We start from the raw sequence: 15,138 nt of genomic DNA on the forward strand, positions 1-15,138 counted from the left end.
AAGTCTTTAAAAAGTTACCAAAATTATTAAACATGATGCTACTAGGATGCTCCATAAATTCTATTCTTGTCCAGACAGGAAGAGCAAAATTATTAACAATAGCTACCATGAATCTGTCTGAAGTCGGCATTAAAACATTACAGCTGGTAAAGAAAGGAAGGGTAATCCTAACATGCTTGATTTCTGTGATCACAGCATAACAGCTGAATGTTCCAAAGAAAAAAATGGAAGTATCGTGTATTTGTATACATACATGTTTCAGATCCAGGAAAATTACAAACTGTTGGGTAACAAAATGCCTTTACTACAATTTTCAGATTACCTCAATTGCTCTAGCACAAGAAAAAAAAGGATGTTTTCGAAATACTACAGGCAAAACCAACACTGCAACTGGTATTGTAATCACAATGTACTCATCTAGCTTATTTTCTGAAAAATTCCTTCCTAAGAGAGAAGACATTTATATTATGATTATACTGGAATCATACGGCTTCCAGAGTTTGCTGTCAGGAAACTACTATCAAGGCAGAAGTAGAAACAAGTCTTTCATTTCCTTTTTGTTGCCTCTGGTCAGAGTAATTGCAACTGATTGCTTCAAATAGATGAGGAGTAGGCACTTGACACAAGATTAGATTCAAACTCTACTCTAACCATTGGTACTATCCAGCCTGGAGATACCTAAACAGTAACATCACCTAGTCATCAGAACAATACACAAACTGAAACTTAAGAAACTGTTACCTAAAGGTTTTTCTGTTGTTGCTGTTTAATAGTTTCTTCAGACATTTTAAACTCAGTGTACCAAGAATCAAAGGTAAAAAACCGAACCTCTAATAAGAGGTCACAGAGCAAGCCTCAGGCAGCAAAAAGCTATGCAAACACTGCAAACTGAAAACTCCTAGCAGGCTCCAGAACTGTGAATCTAGCCAACTCCAAGAATAACAAACAAAATTAAAATCACCCTAAGAACTGATGAAAGATGTTTCCTCTAGTCAGACAAGAACAATGAACCTTTGCCTATAACTGTTAAAGCAACAACATGAGTATGTATCTTCCAATTATCTGCAAATCTGTTGAAATAACAGCATCAAGGCTCTCTTTTGTCCAGCTACAGAAAGAAAACATACAGGGACGTTTCTCATTTTATATATAGCCCAGAAACTATAACAATGCTGTACTCCCTCACCTTCCATCACAGTGGAAGATTTTCCAAGAAAGACTTTGTGCTCTGTGTCGTGTGGCAGCAACATGGCTCAGCCTATTAGTAACCTGCAGGTGCTACACCTCTTCAGCTACTTCTTCCTAATCTGCCCTGACTTTAACCAAGACAAGAGAGACAGGGGTGGAAAGAAAGGTACCACAAGGCAAGCTGTAATAAAACACACATGCAAAGGGCTGTTGCAAATTCCTATAAGCATATTTTTACTACATGGCAAGAGAGACACAAAGGGCAGGGCATTACCCTACCAAAAGGTACCATTTGTTTCTCTGTTTTGACAGATTTAAGTGGGTAACATCCTCTCAACAGAAACATATATTTTTACAGGAAAACCAAGCACAGGCATGACTTAGGAGCACAGCTATCAACCTATTTACCACGTTGCCCTAACTCTTCTGCTCTGCTCCCTTTTTGGGACTGCAAAGATCATTAGCAGGGCAGACACACCTTCCTACTAGTCAGGACTCTCAGCATCTGTTTAGACTTGGTGGCAGAACAAAATAGTCCATTCACTGAAGACAAAATCAGTGACTTCAAATGACATGTCAAAACATGTTTTTATATAAGATGAAGGTACCAGGTAGGCAATCTCTCTGTATCAAATTCTAAGAGCCATCAAGCACTGTAGGGAAGCACATTTTTAAATCACGACCAGTAGAAAATATAATTAATGTTTTCTTTCAGTTAATAACCAACAAGGTGCATATGGTGGAATTTCACAGCTGATTCATACCAACCCAAATAGTTAGGCTTAGAGAGAAAACATCTGCCCAGTTTCATCGTTCTAAAGTGAAACCACTTAAAGCACAAAACATCTACTATAAACAGGTGGACTGTACCCCTTTGGCAGAGAATTTGATTTTCTTCATGTGTTCAAGTTACCACAGAAGAAAGTCTTCCTCTGAGCTTGGACTTCAGATTGCTGTTGATAAAGGCTAGACTTTGAATTTTGTTTTCTAAGACATTCTACGTACTTAACACTGAAAAATCATGTTATGGCCAAGAGAGAAAAATATAGATTAAATAGCCCATAAATACCTTTAGTAATTGCCATACCCACCTGCTACATTAAGCTTTTCAACTGCTCCTAAGCTGGGAGCAGAAGTGGTAGTATTGTTGGTAGAGTTTGCTCCTGTTCCATTAAGTACAAGATTTTCCACCTTGGACTCCAGCTTCCCAATGCGCTGCAAGATATTATCCAACAGGACAGCAAGAGTCTTCTTCAAATCTGCAAAGGAAAACGAAAAGTTAAATTGCTTAATAATGCAATGCACATTTGTCAGACAGGATCAAAAAACAGATACGAGAACGAGACTAGATTATATATAAACTCTTTCTCAGTCCAAATCTTTGCCATTAGCAGTTCTGTGCACTCAAGTTCCTTACTTTGTTCAGCTTCACATACAAGTTTCCCTGGATGTGGAACTTGCTGTCCATTTTATAAAGCACACTGGAACTCATAAGGACATCCATGTTCAAGGTGAAGTGTGCTTCCTCATGGGGACACATATAGGAATAGAAAAACGCATGTTTTGTAATAGCTCAAGAAATAAGAAGCTGCTTAAATAATAATGAGTCTACACCTAAATCCATATTCAAGCACTATCAGAGGAACAGTCAGTTCTTCAGTCACCTGGGAACTAAAATCCCCGTTCCAAAAGGGATAGCTTTGAGCCCCAGTTCAAAACCCTTCTCCTGCATCTCCTCCACATAACCAGCTTCTGCGCTGGCAAAACATCCAAACACACAGTTAAGTCCAACCTTTCTGTCCTATTCACAAAACAAAACTCAGGTGTTTCTTTTCTTCAGTCTCTTGGTGATAGCCTCTATTTGGTCTGACAGCACTTCCTTGGTGTTCAAAGCAAAAAACAATAACAGGAGTTTGCATATCAAACAACAACACAGAAAGAGCTCTCTGATATTTTTTTCTTTTGCTTTTATTTTGTTCAGATTCCTTGAAGGAACACAGAGAGTTTGGCAAGCTAAAAGAACTGTGGGCAAGAGGAGAAAGCTAGACCACTATCAGAGTAAACTGTGTAATTATAATGGCAACAAGCCAAGATGCTGAAAGTATTGTTCTTTTTTTCATTTACCCTTGTAAAGATTAAAGAATTTGGCATGAGGAATTTACATTATTTTCCCGTTTAATTACATAAAATAATTACATGTGTATACATATAATACATTTTCTGTTTTCCAGAACTTTAGAATCAAATAACTTTCTGATCTGTAACAGAAAATTTCTCCATACACCTGAAGAGATTCCATCGTCTCTACATCAGTTGTACTTTTGCCACATTTATTATGTGCTCCTTCTTTTTTTAATTTTTCCCATGACTATTTCAATTCTTGTGCAAAAGAGAGAGTAAATAACAAAACACTATTACTTTTAGAGCGCTTATAATTCTTTTTTCCCAATAAAAGGAGGGCTATATTTATTCTATGCAACTATAAAGTAGGTCTTTTTCTTCATAACTGTGTGTTTTCCTTTGTCCTGTAAAGATCAGAAGGGGGAATCTGAAGCACTAGTCATCTGGACTGTTTCAAAGGGGGTTTGGAAGTCATTTAATAGCATAGTGTGCAGAAGAAAAGGAAAGAATGGACTTAACATGAATAAAACCATGGTACAGAACAATGAAAAAAGTCTAGGAAAAAAAGTAGTAAAAATAATTCAGGAAACAAAGAGGAAGAAACATAGCATACATAAAGGCAGACACATCACAGAGACAAAAATGGCTAAAAATTATTATTTTTTAACTCTAATACCAAAAAACTGATATGAGAGACTGCTTGGTAGAACAAAAAGGCAAGTGGAGGCTAGTTTGAGAAGGGGTGGGTAGAAGCACAGATTCACAAAAATTTTTGTAAAAAAATTGTTTACTGCTATAAAAAAGAACCTAATTTTCACTGTGTATATCTGGACTATAACTTTTAAAAGAAAAGTGTTTCATCCACCTACTTGACAGGTGAATATATGGTAGAATGAAAAAGTGAGAAAGTAAAGAAGCTGTGCAATCACAATTAAGGAATGGCTAAAAACCTTTTGGTTGGGTAAAAGCAGCTAAATCAAGCAAACATTAAACTTATTCTTGAACACGGAAATTACATTTGTGCTTACTTAAAGAAACCAGAGGATAACATTAAAAGAAATAAAAAGGCTAATTTAGCAAGAGCATTAATTTTAATAAAACAGTAAAGCAATCTCTACCAATTTTTATTAACATCAGTCATTAATGTGTTTATTCCTGAACAGCTAAGCTGATCATTTGCTAGCAACAAACCATTTGGTATGCCAAACAGGAAAAATTAACTTACTTATTAAGTAATTACCTTACTCAGATTCATAAAGTATTATTTAATATGGTGTTATTGACTCACCACAGTGCTTTTGCCTGTAATATTTTAAATAAATATATTACCATTATTTTGCATCTTTCCAAATTACTTTGTTGAAAATGTTTAGTTTGGTCAGGTGTTTAAGTCTTTAGTCTTGGCCATGGACTTGAAATTTCTACACAAAACTTAGTTTTACCTTCACAGAAGTGTTACAAAGTTATTTTACCCACTTTCAAATGCAGTTTAACTTCTCCTGGGGAACTTGACCACTGTTTGGCAGCAAGCCAACTTATTCCTCAGCGGGATTTGGAACAGGAAATTAATGCCTCAGGTAACAAGCTGCAGGGGGAACTTAGCTTAAGGATATCCTGTACCCTCAGACCTCGCTCAGGCACATATTAATGCAGTTACCTTTCAACACCTGGAGCCAGATTGTTTGGGGTTTGTTGCTGCCTTTTTTCTTCTTCAATTCACCTACCATCAAGCAGCCTTACACAATAACAGGACACTGGTGATGGCTATAAAGCAGACAGAGTTTTGTTTTAAACCCACGCACACAATCCTCTAGGGACCTCTACTTGCTTGCAGGTCTTCAATCCAAATATTGATCTAGTACCACTCTATTTTGCTCGTGTTGCTTTGTAAGACTACAACGGCAGCATAGTTCAACTTGCAGTCACAAATCAGGAGTTACAGAGCAAGGCTGTTATTCCAGCGATGAAGCAACAGAATTGCTAGCAATGTTTGGGATAATAATCTCAGCCTTACAGGCAACCAAATGCACACAAACTCCAAAACCTAACTTTTTAGAAGAAAAAAAGAGGTAACAGAAACAAGACATGAGAGAACCTCCCAGCAAGATATTTTCACTGCATGCACCAAAAGGTAAAGAGCATTAAGAGAGAACTAGAGAAAAAGGTGCAGCTATTATCTGTTGCATCCTAGTCTATATTCTTTGTCCAAGCATACAAAAACATCTATCCAATTTCTTCAGAGCTGAATATTAAGGCAACTATAAAAGGAAACAAACCTAGATCATTAATTAACCATTAGCTTTCCACACAGCCTGAAGGAACATAGGTAAGTAGGAAAGAAAGTGAGTCTAAAAAATGTTAAACCAGTAAGGTGTATGATGTGATCTTATCAGATTGAAAAAGGGGCTACACCTAACCTGAAATTGGATTATATTTTTATTTTGATAATATTTTCTGGTAATATGCTTTGTTCTTTTAGACTTGCTTTATCTCACACATGCAAACTTTACTCTCATGTACAAACTGGAAGAGAATAAGCATTAAAACCTACTGCCGAACAAAGCACTCAAAATTCTCTGCCCTGAGGCAAATAGGATATATTTAAGCCTAATTTAAGATTATGCCAGATACAAACTTAAACATTAAGTAAATTGACTGAACATAGAAGTGAAATAGGGAAGAAGAAATAAACATGGCAGGTCTCTATCCACAGGGAATTTCTTAGATCACTGACACGCAAACTGAAAAGCCTTGCAAGTTTCTCAAGAACATCAAAAAAGTTTTTTAAAATGAAGTTCTAACAAATAACCTAAGGCACACTGGATATAGCTACTGGATAGATATAATAAAAATTAGCAGACAGCTTCATTTCCAAGTGACTGGAAATGTAAAATTTGTCCTACTTCATACTTATAAGGGAAGACCACTTTCTCCACCTGTACAGAAAATCCACAGGGCAAAGTACTGTCAATTGAGCAGCATTATGAAGTAAAATATTTGGACAACTTAGGAAAAAAGCCTTAATCAGATTACCATGTCATTTAGAGAACACACTTACCGTATGCTGTCACTGTCCCCACGTAAGGTCCATCAACCACATTTTTATTTTCTTCAGCTAATGCTTTGATATATCTTTTGCTGAGATCCAAAATTTGCTCACGCAGGACTGAACTGCTTTCATGTTGTGTTTGCTGCTGAATAGTAAAATGCAGAAGCATCATTCCCCAAATAAAACCAAAAGTCACCAGAAAAAAGCCGAGTTTCTGAGAGGACAGCTTCCATGGAGAGAATGCCATGATTCCCAACAGCTTCACACAGTTACTACAAAGGTTCCTAAATCATGAAGCCAAACAGCAAGTTCATGGTCCAGGTATATAAATATCACAGAGCAGGACTCAGTCTTATTCCAACTCCTTTGTCAATGCATATCCGTGTTTCAGATCCATCCTGTCGCAAGAAGAAAGAAAAGAAGCACAGTTACCACAAGTGAAGTTTTCACTAGCCATACGAGGTCCTCCCTGTAACTGGTAGAAAACAGGAGCAGACAATATGCTGGCTTTATAAATGTTTAATTTGCATGTCTCATCATTGTAGTGTACTAGCCAGAGCACAAAGAGGATGAGAAAAGCCCTGGAAAGACAACAAAGCAGGAGTGATGTGCCTGAGCAGGTGTAGAACACCCCACAGGATCTGGATCAAATTCAATGCTTGAAGCAGTCTCTAAGCTGAATTTCAAGGTAAGGCTGCTATTACATACTTAGTTTTGTGTGTGTATGTAAAACTTTGTGATGGTGCCAGTGCAGCAATTTAAGACAATTCTCAATGTAACTCAGTTCTCAGAAAACAAGTAATTTTAGCTGGCAGTGACACTGCTCGGAGTTCCTGGCAAGGGCTATGGCATATGGCTAGATAGGTGATCAGGAAATCAGACTCCCTCAGGGGTAAAGAGGAAAAAAGAAATCTACATTATTTAAGCCAATACACTCTCCTGGCTTACACTGCATGCAGGCAGAAGGCTGGAATAATCTCTTGCTCCTGTGTAGTCCCTGCCATGCATTGTTACTCCTTATTCATAAAACATAGTCCAATGACTTTGCCCTTTGCAACTAGACTGAAAACACAAACGTCCGAATGCTACGACACATCTTGTGTACATAAACTGACATTCTCAGAGCTCTTCACACACTAGGTAAAAAGAAATGTAGTAACAGCCTTCAAGACATAGTAGGACCATCTTTTCATGGGAAATTCAAATTTAAAACCTGGCATAAACAACCCAAAGGCAAGGAAAGGTCTGTGCTGAGGGCTAGCGGCAGGGTCCTTAGCTGAAAGCCACGAGAAGAAAGGTAATTAAAAGGCAATTAAGTGTAACCTATCACGTTAGAACACAGATTTGGTAAAATGTTATCCTTTTAACTTCATAATGCTCCCAGACAGGATTAGAGAACATAATGTTCCCTTCCATTCTGCACTTGCATAGATAATGCAGATGCTGCTCTGTTTTAATAGGATAATTACACAGATGCCTGCTAGCAGTGCTCCCTGTTTGTTAAAATTCCCTTTAGATCTTCTGCTTCCAGTTGAACCAGGAGTTCTGCAGAGGGACAGGAACACTTTTGGAGCACTTATCTTCCAACACGTCCTGTGTGTGCCCATTTCACACACACGATGGATTGTAGAAGTGAATGTGCATTACCTTGTAAACTAAAACCACGCAAGGGACAGACTGTCCCATGCATTTACATTGCTAAAAGAACAATCTGCAGCTGTCTTTTGCTTAAGGAGGAATGGTGCAGAGAAATTAATTCCAAGTACAGTGAAAACCGTTATAAAGCCCTCAAGTTGACTTTTTCCACACTTAAAATATCTCAACAAAGAAAATGAACAGTCTCAACAGAGAAAATGAAGGACTCCGTTTAATGCTGCTCTCCATAAACCAGTTAATTTTCCAAGAAATGGCAGAGGGAAGTTTTACTTCTTCATGTTTTATTTAACCATAGCTTTGGGATACTCTTGGTTTGACTGAATAGTTATGTCACTAAAAACTGAATGTTTTACTATTCTTTTGCAATATCTGGTGTGATAAAATATAGAAAATTCCATAGTTTAAAACAACATCAAAACTTTCAAAATAAATCCAAAATATTCAAGACAAACTCCCACAGTGACTTAACTTCAAGTAAGAACTGACAGCATCCTCTATGGCAATAAGATCTGTGGTTACACAGTCAATATTTCTTCCCCAGTTATGAGTTGTTTGTGAAGTGGAAAACAATGAATAAAAAAGTAAACCTATCACCACCACATTTTAACAGACAAATGCTAATGACTTTTTATGACTAGTTGTTTAGGGAAAAAAACCTCTGAACATAATTAACATTAAAAACAGCAATTAAAAAATGCCAGTATTTCACAGTCTTCTTTTTAAAGTTCTAGAACAGAAACAAGGATGGTATAAGAAACAGTGTATATGACACTGAACTATGAGAATGATCTACTTAAATAGAGCTGCTGACTTTTTTATTCCATGTATCAACAGAAAAATACATCTTAAATCCACTCAAAAACTGTAACAAGGTAGACAGCAAATGTTAAAATACTGCTCTAAGAAAGGACTTAAATTAATTGATAGATGGAAGACTGGCCCCCAGTATTTCAACAAACAAACGAATCCCCAAAAAACGAAACCCAAACACCACCAACCAGCTTTACTTTTTCCTTAAGCAATTCCAGTGGTCAGCAACTCCATGACTGCCTAACGACATGCACTTAACTAATTAACTTTACAGCACTGCTGGTGGTCAAGGTGGTTTGTGAAGTGCACAGCAGAATTTCTGTGCTTCCCAGAGCTTCCATGGCCGGCTGCACTGACTTGGGTATATGTTTAACCCTACATTTGACAGCTGTCAAGGTCTGCAACACAACTATTCTACAGCTAATGATTACCACATACCTGTAATGACTCATTATTTGGTACCTAAGGGGACAGCGGACAGAAGATATCAAGGGGTTATGTGGAATTCTAGAACACAGCAGCACAGAAATGTCTCTTTTTATTTCTGTTTTGACAGGAAATTAATAACTGAGCTGACCAAGAGTTGAAGCAATAAGCACATCTTTGTCTACTATAATCACTGATAGATTTTGACTGACAAGTTATCTCTCTGCCCATACCAAGCAAACCATTCCCAACTTAAGGCAGCAGAGTATTTCCCTCATTCTCTCTCTTGCCTTATAAATGCTCCCAAAGGAGCCAATCCTGTTAATTACTAAGTCCTTTTCCTAGTCTAGTGTCCAAAATACACAATGAGAGTCATATTTAAAGAGAATAAGGAAGCACATATTTCTTCATTCCTCTAAATAATAAAGGTGCTCTTTTTTGCCACCCCCAAGCCCCTTGTCTTAAGCTTCGGAAAGATGTGGTCTCACTCTAAGTATATATCTCGAAATAATTCCAGCATCCTCTGGAAACTGGATGTTATAGTTGGGAGATTGGTTGTGAAACTGTTAGGAAGATAATTCCTCCTGACTTAATCAGAGCAGCTAAATGTACCAAAACTAAACACCAAGCATGAAAAACATACACACACACAAAAGTTAAAAGATATATAAGGCAAGAATACCTTCAATAAACATCTCTGTTACGTTCTTCCTCAAATTCAACTCTAACCATCAAAATCTCACCACAACTGAAACAACAGGATGGCATGATGGGGGGGGGAAGGTTGTTGTTTGGGTTTTTTGAGGGTTGTTTTGGTGTTTTGTTTTCAAAACAGACTAACTATGTCTTCTGCGAAAAACACACCACAATTTAAAACACAACTGCCCCTACCCTGGACAAAAATGATTAGCAGATTTCTTTGGAAAGGGGCTAAACTTACACCCATTTACATAGGCATAAAAATGTTGAAGTACTAAAAGTACTATTAGAGTGCTTCATTAAAAACACATTTCTTTCTGTTCTATGTTTAATGAAACACTGTTCAACAGCTGGTCATTTCATTAGTTAGAGAGGATAACATTACCATGCTGATGTCATCACAACAAAAGAACCCTCACACTATTTAAAATCAACTCAGATAAGTATCCCAATGCTAAAGTAATCCATACATAAGGGATGCAAACTACACATTTCTCGGCATTTTAAGACTTTGCTATTTTTTTTAATGCTTAAAATAGAGTACAAACAGTTAATCTTCATGTGAACAGATTTTGGTGACACATATCCATGTATTCCTCTTCACTTTTAAAGAAGAAGAATTAATCATCTACAAGAGATTAAGCAAAGTCTCTTTTTAAGTATGTACATATACACAGCTTGATGCTCTCTGTCCAATCTGTACCTATATTAGAAACGGTACTTACTCAGGGTAAGCTTAGAACACCACTATCCTCAAGATACTCAGGATTAAATTGTTCATCGGTTGAATGCAGTGCTCATTACTAGCTACATAGTTATAAAACCTTAATTGTCTGCAGCCAAAACAGAAGCTTTTGCACCCATAAAAGCAACAGCTTGAGTCATACTTAATTATTAGTTTGTTATGAACTCACACATAAGCAACCTTACACAGCATGACTAGCACACTAAGTATAAGCACTTTTGTACCAAGTGGCTCAGTAAAAACAGTATTGCCACTGCTAGGAACAGGTCTATGTTCCAATGCCAAATGTGCAAGGACCAAATTCTGGTCTCTGATGCTTAAGAAATTATTCAGAGAACTTGTTGGGGAGCTAGAGCTGGGTACCAGATGCCTCTTGTTACAGCTTACACATGAGATAAGAACAAAGGGCTGGAAAACAAGGCACGGGTTTGAAAGAAGAGCGGCCCAACACTATAAGCTACTCAATCATGGTCAATTATCAGTCACTGATGAACCTTGAGTTTTGGAGAAAAAAAACCCTGCTTTTCTTTTAATAGCAGCAAAAGCTGAAAAGGAGGCCTAAAACTGCTAAGCAATAAGAAAACCCATCTTCTTGTGAGGCACCAGCCTCACACATCTGGCCATCAAGGACCATAACCATCAGCGCTAAACACAGGAACCAGCTCTGTGGTACCCTGTGCTCATTATGGGACTGTCACAGAGTAATTACTTTGACTAGGCAGTGGTAATGGCTAGGAATGAGTAAAACCTAGCCATTAGCAACATGTATTGTTAATGAATATCACCCTACCCAAGTTTTGTTATAAAGCTGATTTAAAGCTGCTTTGTTTTATCAGCCTTCTAAGCCCTCAGTCACAGCAATCTCACATTCTCCTCTGGCATACATCCATCCACACACAAACGCCGCGTGTTCAGTTGCAATTGTGCCACCCTGCCTGACTCTGCAGTTTGTTACTGTATTACAAACAGCTCCAAGAGGTGTTCTTAACCACCCCCTTCCCCCCAGGATCCTAATGCAAATCCTGATCTATTTTCCAGACTGTTTCCTGAAGAGGGCAAGCTGCACTTCTGTTTGCAACTGTTTGATTCTATGGAACAAGTTGTTACATACCAGCCAAGGTCAAACATCAAGATGTGAATGTCCTCTATTCTCTTGAAGGGTGTGTTAACCTAAAAGCTACGATAATTCAAGTGTCAAGCCAGTGGGCTGCCAGAGCTACAGCCAGAAATCTCAGTGGTGAGTGAAAACACCTGCCATATCCCAGCACTTCTCTCTGAGGGATGACAGGAGTCATGCTTCATGTGGAACCTGACGTAATGCATCTTAAAAGGGGTAGGCAATCCTCCAAAACCGCCTTTCTAGGAGTGATGAGTCCTAACTGGGACTACTATGTTTTAAGAGTTTAAACCAGACAAGCTTCCAATATACATAAACTAGAATCCCAGGCTGATGTTAACCACTGTCTCCTACTGCAGCTGCATTGCCTAAACAGATGTGCACTATACCCCAACCAAATGCAAATTAATGGATTTCCTGGTACTGCAGTTGTTTATTTCTGCGGGAATACGGGAATATCTCAGCAGATGTCCCACCCCAGCTGGCCAATCTGTGTTCTGAAACAGTGCAATCCGTGATGCGTCGCCCTTCTCCCCCCCCACTCCTTCACTTATTGTAAGATGTTGGCTTCCATTAGTTATTCTGGAGGATGAACCTACCTTTCCTTCTTTCAAAATACAGCTTAAACAACAGGATAAACTACAGCTTTCTGCTTAATGCAGGCAAGTGAAATCAAAGAGTAATCACATGCTCTGTTGGTAGAAGATAAGAAAGGATCAGAGCAGAAAAAAGAAGCCCGATTTCTGATAAGATTACTTGCATTTCATCGCGATGTGTGCTCATACCATTGTCAAGTATCTCCATACCACACACATTTTGACTTCAGTACTGACATGGCAATTAAATAATCACTAAACTTAGGAAATACATTGTACTAACATACAACCATGCACACATCTAAACAAAACTTCAGACCCACTGATTGTTTAGAAGCACTTTAGCTGCTGTTTAGCCACTGACCATGTCAAATGCATAAAGCAGAGGGCAGACAGCAGGACAACCAAAGGCTGAACCCACACCTGCTCTGGGTGCCAAGGGCTGTATCCTGCCCGACTGGGTCACAGCAACAAAGGAAGAAAATTTATTTTAATAGTTCAAGTCATAAATGTGACAGCACCTCAAAACATTTTTGTTAACATTAAAACAAACTTTCTTCTGTTGTGATCGGTCCAATAAAAGACAAAATCCATGACAGAATGTTCTGGAAGGAGCAGAAACACGGCAGAAAAGCTGATAATATTAACCCACGCCTGCAAGTCCTAAGTCTAGGGAAAGGCTTCCAGCTGGTTGAAGGTGTACATAGTGCCTACATATCTCACAGGTGGGCTCCTCAGGAAGAAGAGGCAGCTGAAAAATCATGCAACTATACCAGGCTCATCTGGTAATCAATATTTATGCATACCTTTGCTAACTACACATTTTATAATTTAAGTTCCTTAATATATAAAATGCATAAACCCACTTCCTTAACTGTATTATGGAGTCTTAGTTTTGCTCTTCCTTTTGCTGCTCAATTTTATTTTCAGCAATGCTTCTGCCAACCCATTCTTTCCTTCTAGCTGACAGATATCACTGCGTCTTCTCGCTCACCACCCATTTACAGTTGATGTGGCACCATGTACTGTGCCTGAAGTGGCAATTTGGGATGCAATCCCATGAAGTGAGAAAAGCAAAGCAACACTGGGTCTCAATAGATGCAGCAGGACAGATGGACTGAGGGAGAGTAAGAGTATAAATACTCCAGGTTTGGGTTTTTTTAGGTTGGGGAGGCATGTTTGCTTTTGTGCATGTAGTAGAAATTGGCAGGAGGTGGTGGGATGAAAGTTAAAAGAAGGAAAAGCAGCCTTTTGATAAAGTGACATAAAACCAAGTAAATTTTCATCCTGGGCAAGCAGCTTGCCTTCACTTTCAAAAATAAATTTCTCCAATTAGAAACAATTTGGGTGCCATCCCACCTTAATTCCCCCATGTGTGTCCATGGTTTTACAGAGCACTCTGAAATGTTTCCAGTTTTCTATCTAGCACATCACTTTCCGTAGCCAAGTCCTACAGAAATTAAACCATCAGATGTTGTTCCTTTCATGTTGTTTGCTTAACATGATATTTCAGGGAGGAAAGAGTAAAGAAGGGAGGAAGGTTTACACAACAGATAAAGAAAAAAAGGATTATGAGAAAATCCATAAGGAAAAATCCTTATGTATTGAAACCCTTACGGTACAAATAGTGTTTATTGATTAGAAAGATTCCAGGCAATGCATTTAAGGACATAATCACAAACTAACCCAATCTTCTTTCAATAAAGTGCTTACAGATCAAAAACTGAATCAATGTTAGGACTAGGAATAGGACTTCAATAAACTTCAGAAAAATCAGAAATGTTATTGACCTTGAACAAACAAAAGAAATGTACATTTTTAGAGCCATTTACAGTCAAAGTACAAGGAATATTAATAACTTCATCTTGCTACTCCATTAAAACCATATGCCCAAAATAGCATTTTCTCACTTAAAAAGAACATTTTGGGATGTCAGCATGCTGATCAAGAGATTAATAGTTTTTGTGTTTTTTGGTTTTTGTTGGGTTTTTTTTGAAAGAAATTACCTTGCATAGGCTGAGAGCCCCAGCCATCATCTACAAAATCCCCTAAACCCAGGGAAAAAAAAGCATCCATGAGTCATGCTTTCATGCCTTCAAGAGTCCCTGAAGTCCACTGAACAAACAAGCCTTCAAGTTACTTCATTAATTTTAATGAATTTTAAAAATAGGACTCATGGCTAGTAAGTTTTATCATCTTTCTAGCATGGATCAAGTACATTTTTCTCTTCCCCTCCTTGCAACTCCCCTCAGTCAAAGGCTAATATATGACATCCTCTTGTGTCATTCTGAATTTTATATTTGGCATTTGTCCTCTGAAGGGCACATGCTGAGAAGCATGGCCTCTATTTTTCAGATCATCTGGATGTTCTCCAAAGTTAAGAGCAAAAAGTCCTTGGTTCTTACACAGCAATCCCATGAGTGCAACTTGGTTTCTGGTAATATTCCCCAATTTCTTCAGGACACAGTACAACTGTGGTAGCAAGAGTTACAAGCATTGCTATGAACTTATTCATAAAACTATTTTTAATGAATAATAAAATTACCTTCAGCTTTATAATCAAAGCAACCGAATTATGTTTGGTTTATTAACATAAGTTAATAAACAAACTAAGTTTATTATATAGAAATTACTAAGTTTAACTTAGTTTATACTAAGTTTATTATATAGAAATTGGATCCATTAGCTCATTGCTTACATCAAGCAGATACTCCAGGCTCCAATCTCACCC

At 37.8% G+C, this 15,138-nt stretch overlaps 1 protein-coding gene across 1 annotated transcript in view; it reads right to left on the reverse strand.

Annotated features, from left to right (window-relative positions):
• Window positions 1-15,138, reverse strand: part of MGAT5 (alpha-1,6-mannosylglycoprotein 6-beta-N-acetylglucosaminyltransferase) — a 121,480-nt gene that overhangs the window by 69,511 nt on the left and 36,831 nt on the right. Inside the window, exons 2-3 of the mRNA XM_027695918.1 lie at window positions 6,368-6,756; window positions 2,280-2,447 (exon numbers count right to left, since the gene is read on the reverse strand). Of these exons, the coding sequence (XP_027551719.1) occupies window positions 2,280-2,447; window positions 6,368-6,605 (406 nt within the window). The 5' untranslated portion in view covers window positions 6,606-6,756. The remainder of the gene's footprint in view (window positions 1-2,279; window positions 2,448-6,367; window positions 6,757-15,138) is intronic.

The sequence above is a fragment of the Neopelma chrysocephalum genome, unplaced genomic scaffold (genome assembly GCF_003984885.1).
Source record: "Neopelma chrysocephalum unplaced genomic scaffold, ASM398488v2 Primary Assembly neopelma1_103b, whole genome shotgun sequence".
NCBI lineage: Eukaryota > Metazoa > Chordata > Aves > Passeriformes > Pipridae > Neopelma > Neopelma chrysocephalum.